A 24,168-nucleotide genomic window follows, 5' to 3' on the forward strand; every position below is an offset into this window, starting at 1 on the left:
TTGTATCTCACTCCAACTAGACTTCATAAAATGTGGCCCACCCAGTCGAAAACTTTGCTAGCGGCTATGTAATATACTGGGTGACCTGATGCATGTATTCTGGAATTTGCCCCCTTATACAGCTGTTTTGGGTACAGGTTTTCAAGTTAGCCAATAAGGTTACTGCACAGAATCTCTCTGCTACCCTAGAGGTTGCGTTATTGCATCACTACCCCCCTTAGTTTCCACTACATGCTAAATATGTGTTTGGTCATATTTTGATTGCTGCGAGAGCCACCATAGCCCAGTGTTGGAAGTCACCACAGCCATCCCCGATACAAAATATAGTGACCAAGGTGCAATACAGCTTGGCAGTGGAGTAGGGCATCCCTACTGTCTCCATTTCACCCTCGTCCCAATAATTAAATGGTTTAACCGGCATGTGTATGTTATAGAAGGAGAGGGAGCTTCCCTAGCCCGAGTAGATACTAATCTGCCTCTCGTACAACCCTCACTTAGCGAATCTCCCCAACAGTCTCATTAGTAGATCCCTCGTGACCACCTGATTAGGGTAACTCTCACTAACTGTGAGGGAGCCAATTTGGTCTTCCTCCCTCAAGTCTACAATATGGTATAGAAGCCGTACTGTTTACTGTGTTCCTTCCCATGTACCCCTCTTACCCCCCTCCTTTTTACTTCTGTACCCTATAATCCTTGAAAACATTAAAATACTTAGTAAAAAAAAAAAAACCTGCCATCCTATTATTGCACTTTAAATAATACATTTAGCCACGTTTGTTAAACTACACTACATTGATAAGCACAAAGTATATTTTAAACAAAAGACAAAACTTCTGAGAACGTTTATTTTGTCTACATTATGTAAATCCAGTATTACTTCTATATTTATACTTATCAAGATCTCATCAATGTTTACCATAATCCTTCTAGTGAATAAAGCACAGTGGAGACGCACACTGCAGTCCTACTTACTATGAATCTATAATGTACACTGTATGGAACATTCTTATTCATTTCACTGAATATATAATTTGAGGGATGGAGCCTGCTATATATTTTATACCAGCAGCAGAATGGCCTTTAGGGGATGAAATCTATGTGGTTACTCAAATCTCCATAAGTGCATTATGTCGCCTGAACAATTTGTGGGTGGGGACTTCTATGATGTCACATTTCTGTGCACAGCTATTTACTGAAACAAAGCTCAAATAACCCCCAAAACAAGCAAAACCTCATTGTTAAATAGCTTCAAATGCGATAAAAAAGGGGTGTTACTTTCCCTAAACTAAACATTCACTGTGGAACCCTTTCAAACAAAGGATGTCCTACTGTAAGTGGGCAGTCTATTAAGCACATATATACAGACCAAGAGCAGCTATTGAAATTATCACCAGGCATCTACTGATATAAAAGTGAAAGTTATAAATGAGTATTTAATATCGTTTATTGTATATTGCTGCATAGGAGCTGCCATGTAGTCTTTTCTGATTGAACGTTATTGCATGCTTATATGATGAGCAAAAAATAATGATAAATTATTTTTTTTTTTAAAGCATGATAAACATAAATACAGACAATTTATTGATCCAAGTGTGGGACTGACTTGCACTCAAATAAGCAATAAAAGGCGATACAGTACAGATCAATCTTCATTACAATATAAGATATATGGGGTTGGTTCAAATGATTATAAAATGATCCTCTGCTTTGGATTTTAGTATGAGTGTATGTAAATATAATGAATACATGTAAATGTTCTCACTTTAGTTTACTCTAAACATTTGAAGTCACCTTAAGTTCCATTTAGCCTAGTGCCGTTAAATGGTAAAGGAATATCCCTTTTGCTTATAATGTATTTGATGTGTTATAATGGTCATCACCAACATAATAATTTAGGTAGTTCAATTAATAGGAGCCCAGTCTTCAGTTAAGAACTATTTAAATCAGAGCTGTTCAGCACGTGGCCCCCTGAGCCTTTATCTGCGGCCCCCAGCTCCTTCCTCTTTATTGTCAGATTTATTGTTATATATTTTAACATTTGTTTAATATACCTGGCGATATGTTATTACAGATGCGCCTTTTTCTTTTATTAAACATATTAACATAGTAAGAGATTTATGGTAACGAGTGTCCCTTATGTAGGTTAGAGGGCTGTCCATGCAGCCCCTCAAGTTTATCAGGTTGCCCATCACTGATTTAATGGGTTATTGACCAGCACAATTTTCTCCTATATAAAGACCACCTAGGAGGAATCTCCTCAATACATGATGTTGGACTCAACGCAGCGTTAAGCATATTACTGTTAATACGGTCATTTTAAAACAGATTTCTGCTCTTGGCAAAAAGCTGGCATTAACATTACCGTACTAATGGTAATTACGCACACTATTACCGTAGTAACGGTAGTAGTGTGCAGGCCGCGCTATTTTGACAGTTGAATACGCCCCTATGTATGATTTTATTCTGAATAAAGATACTCTATAATTAGGGAGTGTTGGAATTTGGCATTGCTCAGATGTCATGCTGGTATGTAAAAAAAAAACTACTGAAAATAATAAATTAGTTTCAGAAGCCATGTTTATACTGCAAGATTTAGTGGCACTTTCAGAAAGACAGTTTACGGCTTCGTGGACACGGTCAGTGAAAAACAAGACTAGCTACAGCATTGACAAATTCTTGTACTTTGTCCTTGCTATAACAGAACATTAAGAGTGTTTGTTAATGCGTCTCAAAGCTTCCCTGCAGCATATTGTGCTATGTACTTATAAACTACACTGTTTCACAGAGCTTTAACGCTTTCGAATGCTGCAGGCAAAGTTAAAATTAAGCAAACCCTTGTTAGAAAGTGTGTATGTACAGGTCCATTCTCTTACATTATTTTCATCATCAGAGTTTGTTGAATAGGCTTTGAGGAGGCATCAAAGGCCTTCAGTTTGTTTTCCATTTGTTTGCCATTTTAATAATTTAAAAAATAATTGCCTGAATGGAAAATATAATTCCATTGAGTATTATACATCACTACAAGTTATACATACCCTCACTGACCTACAGGTTTTGCTGGCAGTGACTATGTGAACTTGTTACTGTACAAGTTAGGAAATGAAACTTGTCTGTCATGCAAATAAATATAGCAGGCGAAAACAGTCTTTTAAAAAGTACATCCAAATACGCAATTTCTTCTGGTCTAAACACATTCAATGTGACAAATATTTAACACCCTGTGGAGGGACTGGTGCATCAACCCTTCGCAGACATTTGCTTTTTTCTCTTCTAAACAAATACGATGGTTATCAGCTATGTGGTTGCTATGGGTTACAGCACCTTCTAGTTTCCATAAGAGTGAGTTTTAGGTGCACTCTGCAAGGAATGTTTCAGCACCTCTTTCACTCTCAAGCAAGTCTGGAATGTGAGGGCTCCCATAGGAATGTGCTTTGTCAAAACACTCATGACAGGAAAAACCAAGACTGCTGCTCAGCCCTGTGTCTGATATTTCACCAATTATTTCATCTCGGAGCCGTTTCAGCTTTCATGGAAACAGGGACCCAGTGTGTCCTTGGGCAAACTCTGCACGTGAATGATCAAATACTTATGCTGTACTTTTCCTTTCAACTAGTAGCCTGGTTAGTGCATTGTGCCAAATACTGAATTAAGAAATATCACTTCATACTCACTGGACCCAACAAATCCTGCAACTTAAAAGAAGTTGACGGATATATTTCCTATATTGCATAGAAAAGCTGTTTGTTTGTTTTTAATGTAATCTAATAATGTTATATACACGGTTACTTCATACATACACACACAGATTTGTATGATAATTTATACAAACAGAATACAAAAATAAATATAACTCTTGTGAATCATTATGCTTTTACTGGACAGCTTCCAGGTTTCACTCATAGTAAATGAAGTCTTTTACCAAACACACCCCTCACCAGCCTTACTTTTTTTTTTTGAGTGAATCAAGACTTTTAAGCGAGAAAAAAAAAGAGGAAGTATAGCCTAGCAGTGAGCATGCCAGTAATAGTGATCTTCAGTGTTCAGCTGAAACTTACAAGCCTTCCTTTCTCCGCACAAGCAATCCAGAGCCCTGCAGCCCCATTCTTCAACTTCACAACAGTCACCTATTTAGACTTGAAAGTGATCATCTTCCAACACAACATGAGACATGCTGGCCTAAGAAATTACTAACCACTGCGAAAACAAAACACAAATGTGTTCCACTTCCAGGAAATCTAAAGAGCAGTCTTTAAATGAATATGCCAGATCTCTGTACATAATGGCTAAAAAAAAATAGAAAAACAGAAACAAATTCACGTTTTATTTTTAAGTACCTGAGCAGAAAAGAATATAACAGTCTATGCTTAGAGTAGGCCACAAAGACACATGTAGCAAATAAAAACAAAAACATACCGTCTTTTGATTCATCTGACTCTGAGCTCATGGTGTCAGTGTAAGTCACTGGAGACCAGATTGCAGCTGACGTGCACTTTGAGCAGCAGCAGCAGCAACAGAAGCAACAAGTCAACTTCGCAACCAAAAAAAAAAAAAAGTCAGGAAGAAAAGAGGAAAGTTCTGCAAGTTTTACCAATCACAAAAAGGCAGTATGGAGAGAAGCCCATCCCCTTCTCAGCCACTGTCTGGAAAGCAGCAGCTCCTTCAGACAATCATGTATTAAGAAGTGCAACCCCACAATCCACACACACTGATTTCCTGGGAGCTTTGAGTTTTCTGGAGGGTGGGGTGTTGCTTGCTGTGACATGACGGGATTATAGGAAGAGTTCCACTGAGCAATGATACATCTTCAGCATTTCTTTAAAGTGATTGTTATAGCTACGTGCCCCAAGGCTAACAACTCTAGCAGGCAGCATTGATGTGCTCAGCCCAACAAAGTGCCACAGTCAGAGGAGTGCCATAAAAATAATCAGGGCTGGGCTCATGGATTGGAAAATGCTGAAGAGTTACACACTTACACATAATTATTAAAACAAATCATTGAGAGATGTTGTTGTTTGAACAGAGACTTGGAAGTAAAAACAAACTAGATTACATTAAATTAAGAGATGTGTGGCTCTGTTTGCACTAGAGAATCACAATTTCTAGCATATCATTTAACAACCACTAGCAGTTTACTGGTGGCATATCGCTATTTTATTGGCCTCACAGAAGCAGATGAGATTTTTTTTTTTTGAAGCAAGATGCGTTGGGTCAGAAGCATTGGTGCATTACTTTCATTCAATAAGGGTACCAGGATGCATTCCTGAAATAGGTAGTAATATGGGTTATGAGCTATGTGAATTCTTCTAAGCAAGTTCTCATTATTGCTATTCATATATTCATTAAGGGAGAGTCAAGGAAACACAACAGGGATTATTTAGGAAAACTTATGCAATTAAATAAAGTGATGTGGCCTATTGTAAAGAATCAGATATCTGTTTTGAATTTATTTTATTTTTTTAACTATTTATTTTGAGAAATAGCAATCATGTACAGATAAGAATCAACAAATAATACATTTGCAGGAATAGAAACAAAAACAGAGAACAGTACATATCATGGGTATCTGTCAATGAAGCTGAAAATATTTGAGTAGCAAATATCCAAGACAGCCAGAGGGTGTCAATAAACAGACCGGCAAATATACAATTGTTATCCAGAATACATAAGACACTATAACATTTTATAACAATATAATGTGGGGGGGGAGGTGGGTAAGAGGGGAGAGGGGGGGGTGGGTACTGGTCGACACAGAGAATGAAGGGAAAAGAGAACACACTTCCCTTTATCCACACAGTTCCTTATCCTCATCTTGTCCTTTTTAAGAAGAGAGACAAATAATTAAAAATAAAAATAGATAAATAAATAAAAGAGGGGCAATAAAAGTTTCAAAGGAGATTACTACTTAGATTCTCTGAGGAGGGAGAACACATCAAGAGTCAGGCCACCTATGACTACAGGGAGTTCTTTTTTTAGGAGGAAGGAGTTGGTACAAGAGGTATGGGGTTATAAGTAAAGCCAAGGAGCCCATATCTGGTGAAATTTATCACCCTTATCATGCAGATGGTATGTAATCTGTTCCATCCGGGCAATAAACCAGACATAGGATCGCAGGGCCGCCATAGTGGGAGGCTCAACTTGTTTCCAAGACTTAGCTACTAGGCATCGCGCAGCTGCAAGGACATGGGAAGCCAATTTCGCAGACTCTCTATCATCATCAATAAGAGGGTAACAGAGAAGAAAAGACCATGGGTCTTTCCGGACAGGGCATGGAAGGAGGGAGGAGAGGAGGGCCCTAACTCGATCCCAAAAGGAGGATATTTTAGGGCAGGACCACCAAATATGAAAAAAGGAGCCCATCTGGCCACAACCCCGCCAACATAATGGAGAACTAGAGGGGAACATTTTAGTGAGTTTGTCAGGTGTGTAGTACCACCTATAGTATACTTTATATGCGTTCTCCTTTACCGAAGTGGAAATAGAGCTGGTGGCGACTTGATCCCTTATGATTTCCCAATAATCCTCCTCTGGGGGGGACCCAGATCCCTCTCCCACTCCCTCTCATGCCTACCGCCTGGAGGAAAAAATACATTGAGAATTAAGCTATAGATAAAGGAGATCGTGCCCCTACCCAAAGGTGAGGAGAGACATAGGGATTCAAAAGGAGACCTAAGAGGGGGGAGAAGAGCTCCCCCGAGGAGAGAGCCCACAAAGTGTCGTAACTGGAAATACTCGTAGAATTTAGGATGGAGACTTGGATATTTAGAGCGTAGAGCATCCCAGGAGATGAAGGCCCCCTAAACTAATAGGTCTCCGACAAATCGAACTCCCGCAGTGACCCAGGGACTATAAAAGGCAGAGGAGAGCCCAGGAGGTAAGGCAGGGTTACCCCAAAGAGGTAGGACAGTAGGAGAGGACACCGGTATTCTGAGATGGGGTCGGCAGGTCTCCCATATTGCAGCTGAGAATAGTAAGGTAGGGCATTGGGAGGTGAGGGGAGATCTAATTTGCTTAGAGAGACCCCATATACAGGACAAAATTGGAAAATTAAGATAAGCGGATTCGATGTCAACCCACGACAGTGCCGCAGGGGGGGGCGCAAAGGAGGCTACAATCTGGCTCAGATGAGCCACCCAATAGTAAATTTTCAAATCCGGGAAACCCCTACCTCCACCTCTGGTGGGTTTCTTTAAGAGAGCCAGCTTAATTCTAGGAGACCGGCCGCTCCAGATAAATCTAGAGAGACATTTTTGGATAGATGTCAGATCCGAAAGGGGGACTCGAACAGGAAGGGTTTGGAAATAGTAGAGGAGCTTAGGAAGGAGGTTCATCTTGACAGAGATGACTCTGCCCAGCCACAAAATGATCAATGAGCGCCAGTAGAACAGTTCAGACTTGATCTTAGCAAAGAGCCCCAGGGTAGTTCTCCCGGTAGAGGGAGTCATAGGAGTCGGTAATAAAGATACCTAAGTATTTAATTTTCTTTCTCTGCCACCGAAAGTTAAAGCGGGAAGTGAGTACCAGTCCTTCTGGGGAGGGAATGTTAAGAAGAAGAGCTTCCGATTTCGTAATATTGATCTTGTAACCTGAGAGGAGCCCATATTGATGTAATATGCTAAAGAGTCCAGGGAGAGACTTCTCAGGCTGCAGGAGATTCAGAAGGACATCGTCCGCAAAGAGAGAGAGCTTACTCTCCAGATTCCTCGTTCGCACACCCTGTATGCTTGGGCAGGCCCGGATAGAGGCCGCAAGAGGCTCTATAACAAGGGCAAAGATGAGAGGAGACAGAGAGCACCCCTGGTGCGTACCGTTGGATATGGTGATAAGGTCAGAGGGAGAGCCGTTGATTGTGACTCTTGCGGAGGGTCGGGAGTATAAGGCTTGAATACCCGTGAGGAGGTTACCCGAAATCCCAAACGCCGACAAGGCTCGGGACATAAAGCTCCAGGAGATCCTGTCAAAAGCCTTCTCGGCATCAAGGGAGAGAACAATGGCCGGGGCCTTCCTGGTATTAATGATATGAATCAGATCAACGACTCTCCTAGTATTGTCTCTGGCCTTATGACCCGGTATAAAGCCAACCTGGTCATAATGTATAAGGGAGGGAAGGACCGAATTTAGTCTATTAGCCAAAATTTTAGCATATAATTTAACATCTGTATTAAGCAAGGAGATAGGGCGATAACTAGCGCAGTCATGAACATCCTTACCCTCTTTATGGAAAACGGAGATCCGAGCCTCCAAAGAATCCCTAGACCAGGAACCCCCAGTCAGGATTGAGTTGAATAGGGTGTGCAAACGGGGGACCAGGAGACCAGCAAACTTCTTATAGTATACAGCAGTAAAGCCGTCCGGCCCCGGAGCCTTTCCCGTTTTCTGAGATTTTATGGTTTGTTCGATTTCCTCTCTAGTAATCTCGTCCCCCAGAAGAGTACTAGCCTGTGGAGAGAGTTTCGGAAGCTTAGCAGAAGAAAGAAAAGATTCAATCAACTGCGAGTGTTGCTGGGAGACTAGAGGATCAGACGGTTGGGGAAGATTATAAAGTTTAGTGTAATAGGATTGGAAGGCAGCACGTATCCGCTGGGGGTCATCTGTTTTGAATTTTTAAACTACACTCAAAAGCTGACAATCTGGTTGCTATGGGTGACACTACCTTATTTTTTACACTAATTTTCCAAAAAAACCCACCTAAGTGTTTCCAGGCATTTCACAGAGCATTGTCACAAAATATACAAAATACACACATGTACACAGGTGTGAATAAGTGCTGACAATCATTTTTTCTTTACCTACTTATAATAATAGTATTTTTTATTTCTTAGAAACCTAAAACATGCAGGTTAGATTGAGAGCCAAATTAATTTCCCACTTTGTTTACAAAAGTAGACCTCTCCCAGGTTGCCACCAAATCGCTCATCCATTCACTGATCATCTCTCACCTGGACTATTGTAACCTCCTCCTTACTGGCCTCTTTCTTTCTCGCCACTCCACATCTGTCTCCCCCTCTACCAAGCCTTGCACTGGCTCTCCTTCCCCTACAGAATCCATTTCAAGCTTCTCATCCTCACCAACTCCACTTCCCTTTACATCTCCAACCTCATCTCTATTCACACTCCATCCTGACCGCTGCAATGGGCCAATGACCATAGACTCTCCTCCCTTCTGATAATCTCATCTCACTCAGATGTCCAAAACTTCTCCCACATTGCCCTCCTCCATTGGAACGATCTCCCTAGTTCTATCAGACCATCCCCCAATCTGTGCAACTTCAAATGGGCATTAAAACCCACCTATTCTTAAAAGCCTATCAGTTATCTGCTTAACTACTTCAGCTACCTCTCCCTCTCCTCCCTCCTTTCTCTGTCCTCCTTCTCTCCCTCACGACCCTGCCCATCTCACCCCTTGTGTCTTGGCATGTCTACCCTTCCCTTTAGATTGCAAGCTCTCTTGAGCAGGGCCTTCTCTCTCTCCCCCTGTATCCATCACTTTTAACTTTGTTCACCAGCCACTCTGCCCCACTCTCACTTTTCTTTTCACCATTTCAGTGGCTCGTAAACTTTAATCTGCGCCCATACTCTGGGGCAAAGGTTTCCAGCTTGTGCTAAATATTCCTCGCTCACCCTTACCCTCTCAGCCTCCCTTATTCCCTGTGCTTTGATTTACCAGAGTTATAGTGTTACTTGTTTATTGTGTAGTACTGTTCTACTCTGTACTGTCCTAATGTTTGTACCCTGCATGGCACTGCAGATATTTTGCGGTGTCTTATAAATAAAATAAAATAATACACTACATTCTGCTGAACGCATGCAAAGGAAATACATTGTACATATCAGATACGGATTATAGATTACATTCTTAGGCCCCGCCTCTGGTGAATGCAGGCGAGGTCACCGAGGGAATGTTCCTGTGCAGCGATACAGTGCCTCATTCAAGATAGTGCAGGTGACACGGCTACCGCTTCACAGCAGTAAGCGGAGCTTAGTCGCGTGGCATGAAACCGCCAGCTCCAGCTATAGCTGGCTCATGTGAAGGACAAGTGTCTATGAAGAATCTGGTTTCCCCTGCAATAGGAGAGAAGCCATATTGCCAGGGGCCTGGGACAATTGAGGTGTGTGGCAAGTAGCCACGAGGACTGATTAGTACTATACAAGTCACCCCATGGAATCAAAGAGCCCTTGGAGGGGTAAAGAAAAGAAAGGTGCAGTGGGTCCACAGAAGTGTGACTCCATTAGGGAGTTGAGAACCCTCATATGTGAATGCCACAGTAGGAGAGAGAGTGTGTGGGGCAGATGCCACAGGGGCATTTTAAGGAGCCCATAAGGGGGTGCCCAGGGCAAAATTTACAAGAGGCACCTGGGTGTTGCCCATAGTGTAGAGGTGGCATCAGCATGTAAACTGGCAGTACCCCATCAGTGAAAGTGCACATGGCAAGGGGGATCGCCCACATTTGGGGGTACCCTAGAAGCAGCACTACAGGGAAAAGAGACAGTGAGAAACTGAGAGTTCCTTTTATCAGTTACTCAATGGAGTAGCTGCCTTGGAAAGACCCTCATACCATGAGGGTGGTTGTCACTGCACAGTATAGCACGGCTATTTGGAAAGTGCGGCTGGTAAGGAGGCAGGAAATTGCATGGCAGTAGAGTCCCAGTGGTGTGGGATGGAGGTCCTGAGGATCTGTGAGTTGTCCAGGAGATGAAGAGAAATCATTGCCATCTTCTTCAGCAATGTGCAGGAGGAGACTGGTGTCCACTCCAAGCGTTTTTTGATGTTCTGGTTAGATGTGGATACGGGCAAACAATACCAGAGAAACCCCCCCTCCCCCCCAACAAAAAAAAAACATTTAAAACAGTTTGTGTATTGGGGGGAAAGGGGGGAGGGAAGGTGTCTCTAGTATTGTTTTCCCATACCCACCAGCTAGCCGGGCAACAAGGACCGCTTGAGGTTACGGCTTAGGCCACCAGGGACACCTTTCACAAATCTATTATGTCATTCCAGTGGCAAATTGTGATTTAGTATAAATATAGTATAAATATAGTGCTTAAGTTCTTCATATCAGCCCCACTGTTTTGTTAAATGTCAGCACTTGCTTGTATCATGCACTGAATATCCAGTGGATAAAGCATTGGGTCAGGACCACACATATGTAGCTAGATCAAATTAAAGCAGTACTTCATCCAAAGACTACGTGAGCCCCAAACCATCCTTGGTAGCAGAAAGAAGGGGTTCCCATAACTATCTTTTGGCACTTGCATATCAGCTACTAAGGACTGCCTCCAGGCATTTCAGGACCAATACATGGAGAAATTCAGACAGCATCAGAGTGGTGGTTTCTTTTTTAAAATACAACACCAAATATGTGTGGAACTTGCAGGCAGCAAAATTCCAAAATTATCCATTTAGCTTTGAATTGTGTAGTAGAACTGTGATTTATTCAGCACAAGAAATTGGCCATCACGTAAGAAAATATTTCCCTTTAGTCAATATAGCCAATTTACCAACCCATGCATACACAAACAAGATAGAACACCAAGAAATATGTATAACTGTCTAAAAGTCTTTGCACAAGAGAATATTCAATGAAATGAACATATTAAAGTGGACTGTCCACAATAAAAGAAAAATTAATGATAACATGAATAAATGGCCATATACAGCCAAGTGAAGAGACACCATTTAAGTCGTTGTTTTTAAATACCAGGACTTCATTATTAATCATCTACTCCTCACCACTGCGTCTTTCTATTAATATGTACATTCAGGCTGATTTATTATTGCAGCTTGTCTTGGTGATTTTAAAAAAAGTCACCAATTGCTGCAATTTATCAATAAATCTCGCTAGGACAGCAGATCAATACTCTGCAGCCTCTGCTATACTGGCCCGGAACAATAAGTGTTAACTTACCCTTTCGCAGGGCAGGCTCATAGAATATACACACGCGTGGCCTCTCCAGCTGGGTTATACATGTGCTGTAGAACTGCACCTCATGGTTCAGTAGATTGTAGAACCTTCTTCTTGGAGATAATGGACTTTCAGTCTTTTTCTTATGGCAGAGTTATCATCATTAATATTTGCCATTCTGCAAACATCCAGTAGATCTCAGATTATAGCTTTTGGGTTCTTTGTGATTTCTCTGAGCATCATACGGTGAATCTCATGGGAAGACTGGCAACTGTCTTCAATGTTCTCCTCTTTTTTGTAAATAATCTGTCTCATTAGAATGAGTTGGTTGGAAATGGCATTCTAACCCTTACCTAGGGCCTGATTAACCAATAGGATCACTTGGCTGTGGAGGGGATGCAATATTTTTTGGGACTCAAAATTATGACAGTGAGAGGTATAAACTGAAATTCATTTTAAAAATGTAAAAAAATAGTAAAGAGAAAACGTTTAAGTACAATGTAGCAAGGTTTTAATCTTGGCGTATTCCCATGGTAAAAGCAGAAGACAATGAGTCATTCTTGAGCAAGCGCTTGAGGATAAGAGAGTAGGAGAGACGAGGAAGGTGTCAGGACCCTTCACATCTTCACCCTCAACAGTGTTCGTTCATGCTTCCATTCTGCTACACAGTTCTAATTTTATTGGAAACAAAATGAGTAACAAAGATTGCAGTGGCCTTTTTAAAAAGCAAAGTAGAGCAGAGTTTTCGAAAACACAGGAACATAAACACTGGTGGGAAATAGGAGGCTAGAAGAAGTTTAATTTTAAATTAAGGACCATTTTTAAGTTATTTTTTTGCCTACTATGTATTAAGTCTGCATGGAAGGCAAGGTATTAGCCTAAAGCAGCCTGAACCCTGAATCAGGCCTTGCTTCTCATTGGCGATTTCTTTTCTCCTTAAATGGTTTTAATACAAACTTGAGTGCTCCAGACTAAACTGCCAAATGTGCTATAGGTAGAAGCAATTCCTGATGATCAAATAATCAAGCGTACTTCAGTCACAGCACCTGGCTCAATTAGCTTATGTTATAGATGTGGAAGCAGTAAGTGTGTACTATAGGTGGAATAAAAGGCCCACTTTAGGAGATGAACTGTATATGCTATTTGCAAACAAAGGAGAAGCTACATGCCAAATGTCATGTGCACAGTGTTAGTCGCTAATGCTATTGTAATCTAAGAAGAGCTAAGCCCAATTAACAACGTAGCTGTCCTATAATATATTTTCTAGCATGACTGCCTCTTTTAAACCAAATAAAGCCATGTATATAAAGAGGTCATATCCTTTATATAGAGGAAAGCACACTTACAGGAAGCTATTAATTTCCTTTAGTCAATATTAATGATGTGACTGCACACAGACAGTAAACCCAGATAAGCAGATACAGAATAATTAAATTACATATACAAGAAGCTTGCTTAATAACATTTGTTAGAAATTAAAGTGAGCAATAAATACATTTTAATATAAAATAATTTTAAATAGCTCATTTTGCTGTAAAAATAAATAATTTAATAGAAAACACAATATAAGTGATGTGCACACAGAAGGGGGTCTTCTGCTGTACATGGGGACTATTAATGTTATAAGTTGAAATAAAATAATATTAATTTAGCATATTGTAGAAAATGTTTTGGCAGCAATATAATTGCTGCACAAAAAAAAAAGCCAGTGATTTGTAGAGTGTACTGTATGTTAGCATGAAATCACTGCTGGGATTTTATTTCTTAAAAGCACTGTATCCTAAACATTCTGTTTGCTTAATTGTACAGAGCACATGCTAGGCATACAGTTCTATTATGACATTGTTTCTTACAGGTAATAAGCAAAGTTAGGGGGTTGTGTGTGTGAACCAAGGGTGGACCTAGATTTTTTTATTTTTTTTTCGAGGGGCTTAGCTTTTCAGAGCTTGACCTTCTCAAGATGGCATAAACAGTTGTAGCAGTTGTAGCAAACAGTATCGCCAAAGAGGGATCTTCGATGCCTGCCATTCAGGCTGCACTGTGTGCATGCATGGGCCGATGTTCCTTCTTTCACTAGTGCGATAAGTTGTGAAAGAAATGTCAATGTGCACAGTGCTCTCCAGGATAGTTCCTTATGGGATGCAGTGTCTCGGCATGACGTTAATAGTAAAATGCATCATTAATTCATCAGTTATGGCTGCAGTGACAAATGTTACTTAATAGGGCAAACATTTGAACAATGTTAAATAGGCCCAATGCCTCTATACTGTGTTACTGCATGATAATTTTATTAACATAAGGCAAGATAAAATCTGCAGAATTATATATTTTTTTTATAGAATCTCATGAAAGCCCTATGAATTATTATTAAAATTATTTTCTCCATAATTCCATTAGATAAATGCAAGCTACCTTTCCTTTATCAAATAAGAACTTTTGAGGAAATCTCCAAGTTCCACTGTTAATTTACAGGGCCTTCCATAAAAGCTCTGCCAGAAAAACAATGTTTCCCCATTGTGCCTGGATCACTTATTGTATAAATATATTTAAATTATTAGCGCAGTGCGAAAATGTATATAGTTGCAAATGTTCTCATTTTTGATACTGTGTATTGGAAATGTACGGATTTCTGAAGTACTGCTTTCTGAGACAGTATGTCATGTTTGGATTTTATAACTTTTCTATAGAAACTCCCAACTAAGCATATGTGTGGAGGGGATGTGTTTTTGAAATTGTCTGGAGACAGGTAATCCCATGTTAATTAGATCTTTTCATCCCTGAGTGATCAATACATCTGCTGAGCCTTCCTATGTGTGTAAGTGATCACAGATTGATGTGAATTTGGCAAGTTAAATTGCATTAAAAGCAAGATTAGAGAAAATTTTATATCCTGATGTTAAACATTCAATATAAAACCTCAAACGCTGTGGTGTCGCTAGCAGCAATGTAAAAAGTTGTTAAACCCTTCAAAGCTGATTTATGGGCAGGCTGCATGTAGCACCTGGATTGGTTAGAGGGGAAGGAAGCTGAATTACCTCCTGCTATGCTATCTGTGTAAATCTGTATAAAAAGTTGACTGTTTAACCATGTAATGTAGTATTATACAATCTGTACCTTCTGAAGATCACTAGTACCACAAACTAGTGTAGCTGTCCTTATTAGGACACTTGCACTAAAAAAAAATCACTGCTACAAGATTCTGCTTTAACGCATACTTACCTGAGGCATTTTGTGACCTATAGATTAGACCGATCCCAACCTGTTCTGAGGTTGGGACCCAGCATCCAGTACCAACGCAACACTCTGCCCACTACCCTGTAGTTCTGACCAGTGTGATAGACCAGGGAGAACCTTCCACAGCAATCCTGATCTGAAGGCAAGAGGTCAGGTGTACCAGCCCAGGTGCACAGCATGAGGGTACCTTAGCAGTGAGAGTTACCCAGAAGAAAGCAGTCCTAGGTGATATTGAAGGAGCCTAGTGGTGGAATCAGCAAAAGCCCCGCCTACTGCGTGTAGAGGGGCGCAATTTGGGATAAATAAAAGGGACGGTGACAAGGCAAGCCCAGCTGATGCCCAGCAACAGCACGGACAGGGTGGCGTAGGAGGACTATCCTGTCACACCCATACTAACCTATAAGGGATTTTTGGCTGAAGAACAATGTGGAGCACTTACACAGAATGTGTACAATGGTCTCCTCATTTCTAGTTTCTAAATCAGAGACGATTGTGGGCAAACTTATAAATATCATGAGGTTATTATAACACTGCATGAGAAAAGTACTGAAGTACCACTCTACATTGAAGTACCACTCTACATAATGCCTCTGGTTTAGAACCTGATGGGGGCAGGTATAGCATCCTGTTAGTTGTGCATGCACCTGTTCACATTGCTGACTACAGCCAATGTTAGCTTCAAGAATAGTAAATAGAAGTCTTGCACTCCACCAAAAGTAGTTAGAAGTAGGAGTACTTTGAAATAGGTTTGTGAACAGGTGGAGGATTTAAATTTATTCTTATTCGTGTTAAGAGTCACTTGTGTAATAGCCCCACTATTTACATTTTTGGATTCTGTATGTTGTGAACATTTTATGAATAGAGGATGCAGACAGATTGCGATCTCATATATTAGAAAATGTCAAGATACATTTTAATATACTTTATAGTGTTCATTATTCATTATAATATTTTCATATATATGAAAATAGTAATGAGACTTGTTCATTATAAATAATCCTACAGAAAATTGAGAATATACAGAAAATGTATATCCAGTTTAATATTTCCTATTACTGTACCAACAGTATTTCCAGTGCAATGAAACACAGACACACTTATAACTTGTGGAAGATGTCATTGTAAAGATGTTACACCACATGTAAGCATTTTGAAAAAGAGAAGTCACTTATGAAGAACTCTGAACATCTCAAGAATGAAAATCCAACTTTAACTGCACATAATTAATAATCAGGAGAAGTGAGATCAGAACGAAATACGTTCTGTGAGACAACCAGAAAAATATATGACCCAAACTAACCACTTTACAATTCAGAGCTGGAACAAATGGAAAACATTCTCAAGAGTGATCAACAATACAAATGTAGGTACTATTATTACTAGGCTGCTACTTGGACCCTGGGTGGGTATATTGTTTAATGCAATTTGGCCTTTTTAATACAGTACACAAGACTAAATATGAAAAGTAGACAAATATTCACTTTATTATCATAGCTGTAATCTATCAGTAGCTGATATGGGATACAATGAAGGAGATATACAGTCTTGGCCTCCCATTAACTAGGAAGTATCCAGTGACAAATAGACTTCCGCATTACTTTAACTCATCTGGCAGTCAGAAACTATATCACATGGTTCTTTGCCAATATGCTGAAACCAACTGTCACTGCAGTAAAGCAGTAGTTAAATAGCTTTCAAGCCTGTACAAGTTCACATAATGCCAGCAGCTGGACTTCTATCTCTGTAGAATAAAGATATAAAAACTAACTGTGGACTGACAGCTTCTCTCTCATGATTTGGTCACAATATTTTCCAGAATCAGTTTTGAAAATATGCAAGATTTTGAAACTGTTGTGGCAAGTTCAAAACAAAATAAAATTGAGAGATTTAGTAATTTTATATTGGAAAGTCAATAGGCAGCATTTTAAATGTGCAAATAACTGGAGCAGTTCAGATATAATTCTCTTTATGCACTCAGCAAATTATGTTGACCAAATTTAGAACATTGAGTATATTGTGCTGTGACTGGATCACTCATAAATAACTTATGGTATCAATTTATTTAAGGGAAATAGCGCAGGGAGCATATTTATATAATTGCATATGCAATTATTTTTTGTATTGTATATATTCTGAGATAGGAAATCATTATTTCTGAGACCAGGGTAGAAACTGTTTTTTCCTGTTTTCACCTTACTAAAGAATATGCCTTATTTCTGATGCATATATCGGATACAATAGGCCTTTGCGGATGGAGGTCTTGTGCGTATTGGGATGTATTTAGTATGGAAGCGTCATTGTTTAGGATTTGTAAGGTTGCTAGTGGAAACCTCCAATTAGGCATATGTGCAAGGGAGTCTGATAGCAGGAAGTGCTAACGAAGTTTTGTGATGAAGTGTCATGCCTGCTCTGGCCAAAGGCCCAGTAGGGGGTCGTTACTGTGTGGCATTTTGCCAGAGTGAATTTCATAGATAAGCGCAAATTTTGTTTGCTTTGCAATGCATGTAAATCCATTTTTGTGTAAATAGAGTATATCCTGATGCTAAAAACAGCATGTGTCTGAAATGTATAAATGCACTTGTACACTGAAATGTGTTCTTCTGATATCAACTGACCTGATCACTGGGACCTTTAACCAGTGAGAGCAAATAAACATCTTGATTCAAAGACCTGCTTGGAAACATCTTCAATATTGCTGTATTCCTGTGAACTACAGATTAGACCCTAAATCTAATCCTTTCTCCGGCTGTCTCTGAGGTTTGGACCCAAGCGTTTCCAGTACTACCGCTATGCCTGCTACCCAGCATCCCTGGTCAATGTGATAGGCCATGGGGGAATCCATTCACAACAACCCGGATCCATAGTAAGAGGTCTGGAGTTACCAGCCCGGATACACTAGCAACGAGGTACACTAGCAGCGTCAGTGACCCAGAAGGAACGTGGTTCTGAGTGCCATAGAAGGAGCTCAGTGGTGGCAGCATTGTAAGCCCGTCCTACTGCGGTAAGAGGGCGCATTTGGGATAATGAAAAGGAGCGGTGGCAAAGTAAGCCCAGCCGGTTCTCAGCAACAACAGACAGGGTGGCATAGGCGGTCTTTATATAAATGTTTTGCATCATCTTCTGTCATTAATTAGAGTTTCTAAATGATCTAAATTTTTGATGATCTATTACGTTAGCAATAAAATTAGTAGTAAAATAGGAGATCTACTGTAAAGACAGAAAATATTTAACGATCTACCAAAAGGAGATAATCCTCCTCCAATTGGATTCAATATGTTGAATGCCACAGAATTTTTTTATATTCAATTCAGAGCCTTGATGTACTTTTTGAAGTGGGCTGGAATCGAGTGACTCTACATACCTTTTTTATATTTCTTATGTGTTCTGACAGCCTCATCTTAAGGGGTCTAGAAGTCCGGACCACATAAAAAAGACCACATGAACACTCAATAAGGTTCACCACATTCTTTGTGTGACACGTGATGAAATCATTGATTTTATGTTCCTGGTCTCCTACCTGGAAGTGAGTGTATTTACTACAGTTCTTCCTACAAGTTTTACAGGCAATACAGGCTCCACATCTGAAAAATGCCTTCGTATTAATCTGACCATCTTTACTAGAAGCTGGAAGACCACTTTTAACTAATTTGTCCTTCAAGGACGGGGCCTTACAAAACACAAATGATGGTTTTGAGGGTAACACTCTTTTGAGGACTGGGTTTTTTAAAAGAACGTGCCAATATTTTTTATTGACGTTCTCAATTTTTTTATAGTTACAGTTATATTGGCGAAAAAAGGCCCATTGATGTTCATTACTCTCACGAATGGTCTTCTTATTGGGTTTTTTATTCCCCAACATGATCTCTCTATCTAATGAGGCAACCTTAGTTGTCTTCCCCTCTATTTCTTTCCTGTTATATCCTTTATGTAGAAACTGTTTTTTCATTTCTTTTAATTGAATTTCATAACTATCTTTAATCAGAACAGTTCCGTTTCAATCTTCTAAACTGGCTATAGGGGATACTTCTAAGCCAGTTTCGATGGTGTTCACTCTCAGCCTGAATAAAGGAATTGGAATCAGTGGTTTTTAAAAATGTTTTAGTACATAAAGAGCCATTTTCATATAGGGTTAGATCTAGAAAATTGACCTGTGTTTTCCTTATATCAAAAGTTAAAGTGGTATTATACCGGTTATCATTTAGATATTTGCAGAAGACTGTCAGAAATTCCCTCTGTCCCTTCCATATGAACAGAATGTAGTCTATATATCTGTGCCAGGACACCAGGTTCGCCCTGTATGGGTGGTCACTCCATACCTAGGTTAAGTGTATATCCCCTATCTCCCTATCCCTGGCACTTAGAAATCTGAGGATACTCTTGGTTGCAAGAGGGAAATCCCCTTAAATAAATTTGTGATGTGCCCATAAGTGCTCAGCACGGAGAAGAAAGCCTCAGCAGTGCAGTGATTAATACATCTATCTTCATGTATTCATATTTCAGATTCATTTTTGGATTCTTTGGAAAGTTTGCATTAATATGTATGTACACTTTTCTTCATATGGCAGGGTTTCTTAAACAATCATTTCTATAGATGTTCGCAGACTTAAAAGTAATGTATAATATCTACAAGAGGGAGAGTTTTCAGGGGCATGTGATTGTGACATATCGCTTAAAATCTATAGAAACAAAAGGAAGTTTGTTTAAAATTTGGTAATACTGTCAAACCTTGACATACAAATGCTTTAATAGGAGAGATTCAGAAACCCTTCTACTGTAACACAAGACAAGCTAGCTATAGAGATATAATTCCAAAATTTGTATCTTATGTTATAAACATACAACAGAGAGGATTATGGGACATTGTGAAGTGTTATTTTACATATAGTGAAAAAGTAGCTTTTTTGTTTTTAGCTAGCCACACGTTCCATTTATCAGCCAATTTACTCATTCCCAATCTAGCTGGTACGCGAGTGATCCCGCAAACATTTGTCTTGAATAATAAAAATGTTATTTATTTAAATTGGACAAAGCATTCCCATCAGCAAATAACTGCATTGACCTATCTATGCAACCATATCTGTTTATGATGATACCAAGTGCGTGGCAAAATTGACCACAATCCAAAGCACTGAATGACCGGATAGCCACATGTGGCTAACTGTAATCAGACAGCTGAATGATGAAAAACATATATTCTTTACCAGAAAAGTATTCTTTTCTGTCTCACGTCAAGATATAACTTATGTTATACTGCCAAGTATAGGAGGTCTGTGCATTCTACTTGCATTCTGTCTGCAATTAACAGAATGCTCTTTTATATTCGCATAAAAGACTGCATAAATACCATGGTTTGTCTCCTTACTACGAAAGGTTACTTAATTGAGGAAATTGCATTTTGCATTGATATAGTATTCTAGTGTTAGTCTGTTGGCAAACATGGAAACAATTAGAGAAACTACAACCCACTGAGTACTTAGAGCATAGACAGAGGCTTGTTGTTCTCTTCGCTATTGAGAAAACACATTGCTAAACAAATCATCTACAGAATAGGTACATTAATGTATCGGTACCACTCACACATTTCTGAAATGCCAGGATTACCTCACTTTAATCTACATTTCCTTAATTAAACAAGGCAATTGCAATTAAACCCACATATGGACTCAATGTATTCTGGAGAGAATACAGTACATTTATTATAGAGTCACAACTTAATGAGGCTTTATGTATTTTCTCTAACATAATAACGTGCTAAATGTTCTAGGTTTATAACAATAATCGTATAAGTAGGTAATATTATGACATTCTATTCAAACTGATTATATTGGTGGCTTAAAAACAAGCATGTGAATAACACACACAAAAATATAATCACAAAACAATGTATAAGCCATATGGTTGGTGCACGACAAACTCTTGTACAACATCCTTATTCTGCCACAGCCCACAATACATAAATGTCTCTTCTATTATGAGAGAAGCATTTTAAATAGAATTAGTAGGATATTATACGTAGAAAAAAAATAAAAATAAATATATATATATATATATATATATATATATATATATATATATATATATATACACATACACACACACAAATATTATATCCCCTAATAATTATGATAATGCTGTGTATAAACACAATATATATATATATATAATTATATACACATACATACACACACATACATGCACATATATACACATGCACATATATACACGCACACAAACATATATACACACACACACACACAAAAACACACACATATTACACTTACATGACTTCAGCATGTCCACCAGTGATGTTCTGGTTTGCAGTAGAAGGGTCGCTGAGAAAAAAAAAAAACTGCGTTTGCCAGCCTTTACCGTTTCTAATTTGTATTTCTTTCCTTAACTACGCACTGGATTCCAATAGTCACAATACTCGTCCACACCAGTAAGAACCCAACATATACCACCCATAATAAACACAGATTGCTGTTTGCTAAACAAAAAATACAGCAGCCCTGTTGGATACTATGGGTGTTCTATTGCACAACTTAAGTAAACCTGTCATTTCAAATGATAATCTGTTCCAACCCATTTTTATGAATAATCCATCCTAATAAATTGAAAAAAAAAATGAAATGGAACATTGCTACAAACATTAATTCCACAAGTAGATATCATGTACAATTATCAGATACATTTTATGTACCTTAAAATTACTTCAACACCACCCTGCAGTGTCGGACAGGGACATGAAGGGCCCAGGGGAATACGATGGTAGGCAGGGGCAGGTGGGCATTTGCCCCCAAAGCTGAAATTTGCCCTCTCCCCTGATGGTAGGGGCCCACCAGAGGGGGTGTAGCCAGCCCCTAGAGAGCCGTAACCAAACTACTAGAGGGAGTGTGGCAAGTCCATGAAGGACAGTTAGCACGGTAGTGTAATATATAAAGAATGCAGTATGTATATAAAGAGTGCACAGTCTTGGCCTGTCCCTTAGATTGGGCAGAACAGTCACCAAAAATCGGGATTGTCCCACTAGAATCAGAACAATTGGCAGACTGTCCTACTCTCTCCTACCTGTTCTTGTCACTTTTACCACCTGTGGCTGCTGGTTTCTTTAGTTGCGGCTTGTCTGGATCCTGGAATGTTGGGGGCCCTATTTGGAAAAATGCCAACCAACCCCGGCGTTAAATCAATAGCACCCACGAATAATAATTAGGCCTTTCTCCAGCCCCAAAATTAAAATAGTATTTCCATTTAATAAATAGATCCATATCTCTCCAACCAAACAGCCCCAGCAATAAATTGATAGTATTTACATTTAATAAATATACCTGTTTCCTGCAACCATCACTTGCCATTAAATATTTAATATTCACATTTAATAAATAGACCTCATTCTCCCCCACACTTATCCCGCATTCAATTAATAGCCCCCAAACCACACCATCTTAAATTATAGTCCCCACTATAAAATGAAATTGCCCCACCAACACCCCACATACAAAAGAGCACCAATTAATTAGCCACCACCTACCACACACACACTACATTGCCACAAACCCCATGTGCCATCACACACACACACACATTACTGTGCCCCTTCATCACCACCACGCTATGCCTCCTTATGATCACGCTGTGCCCTCCATGCTGCTTTTCCCCCTTCACCTGGCCCCACTTCATCACACTGTGTCATGCTGCTTCTCCTCCCCCTTCATCATTCTGTGCCTCTCCCCTTCTTCATCATTCTGCGCCTCCCCCCTCCTTCATCACTCTGTGCCTCCTCCCTTCTTCATCACTCTGTGCCTTTCTGCCCCCTTCCCTCTTCTTCACTATGTGCCTTTCTGCCCCCCTTTCTACATCACTCTGTCCCTTTCTGCTTTCCTCCCCTTGCCTCTGTTCCTTTACTTGCCTTCCTATTGGCTTCTTTGAGCTCTTTTCTTCTCTTCTTGTTCTTTGACTTCTTTCTTGTGTGCTGTCTCCTCTCTGTGCCGTCCCTCACTGAATGTCAGGCGTGACGTCATCATGTCACGCCCGACATTCAATTCAATGCGTACAGAGGAGGAAGGAGGGGGCCGGCGCCGCGATGATCTAAGTTTTTATTTTTTTCTTTAAACTACCTGTGCCCCCCACTAATGAAGGGGGTGCAGCCGTCAAACGTCAGAGCCTACCGGGGAATACCCCGGCTCCCCGGCAGGCCAGTCCGACCCTGCCACCATGTTGTGAGCCAAAGTCCTGAAAAAACAAAACTCAAAAATAACTAAAGTCATATGCATTTTTCAGTTCATTGCAAATACACTGTAGAATAATAATTTCCTTGAGAGCTGTAGGGACAATAAAAGTAATACATGTACTTAAGACCTTTTTTTAACCAGGAGCTATTTATTTTTTTAACAAAGTCAAAACAACCTGTACATTCTCTTTTGCCTTTAACAGACTCAAATAATTCACACTGGTAGGTAGTGTGCTACACATACTGGTAGTGTGTAAGTGTTTGTGTCGAAGAGATGAAAGAGAATTTATATAGTAAATTCCAATTGGGCAGGAACTGACTAAATATCCTCTGCAATATGCGTAATATGATGGTGCTATATAAATAACTCTGTTATTTTATCTCCTGCTTCCCAACACTATAACTTTGCTGCTCCTCATTTTTCCACCAGCAGTTTGGTCAGTGCCTGATCAACCAATAAGGTGATCAGGCTGCAGACTAGGATGCATAGATTTCTAGGGGCACCGTTACAGATATCCTAACCTCATCCACCTCAGCACACCGGGCCTGTGGAACGCATCAAGCAGAGGCACTCTGTCTGTCATACCGCTTGTCCACTACCCCGCCATCTTGGAGTGATGGCGGGTATCACTCCAAGATGGCGGATTTCCTGTCCTCCAGCTGTTGTCATGAGATGAGGAGTGCTCATGACAGTATGCTCCTCCCCCTTGACAGCCTGCCAATCCACCAGCTTCTCCATCACAGTCTGTCTACAATTGGCAGTGGTCATCACTGGACAGTAGATAAATGGCGGTTCCTAGTATGATTTAT

The 24,168-nt window shown here is 39.9% G+C and overlaps 1 protein-coding gene across 3 annotated transcripts in view; it reads right to left on the minus strand.

Annotated features, from left to right (window-relative positions):
- TNFAIP8 (TNF alpha induced protein 8) overlaps positions 1 to 24,168 on the minus strand; it is a 138,293-nt gene that overhangs the window by 23,392 nt on the left and 90,733 nt on the right. The window contains exon 2 of one of the 3 annotated variants that reach the window (XM_075179310.1): positions 21,413 to 21,463. The exons of 1 other annotated variant lie outside the window; for it this stretch is intronic. In XM_075179310.1, the coding sequence (XP_075035411.1) occupies positions 21,413 to 21,425 (13 nt within the window). In that variant the 5' untranslated portion in view covers positions 21,426 to 21,463. Of the gene's footprint in view, positions 1 to 4,413; positions 4,746 to 21,412; positions 21,464 to 24,168 lie in introns of those variants that run through there. One more of the 3 variants, XM_075179303.1, reaches the window with a different exon arrangement.

Source organism: Mixophyes fleayi, chromosome 1 (assembly GCF_038048845.1).
Source record: "Mixophyes fleayi isolate aMixFle1 chromosome 1, aMixFle1.hap1, whole genome shotgun sequence".
NCBI lineage: Eukaryota > Metazoa > Chordata > Amphibia > Anura > Limnodynastidae > Mixophyes > Mixophyes fleayi.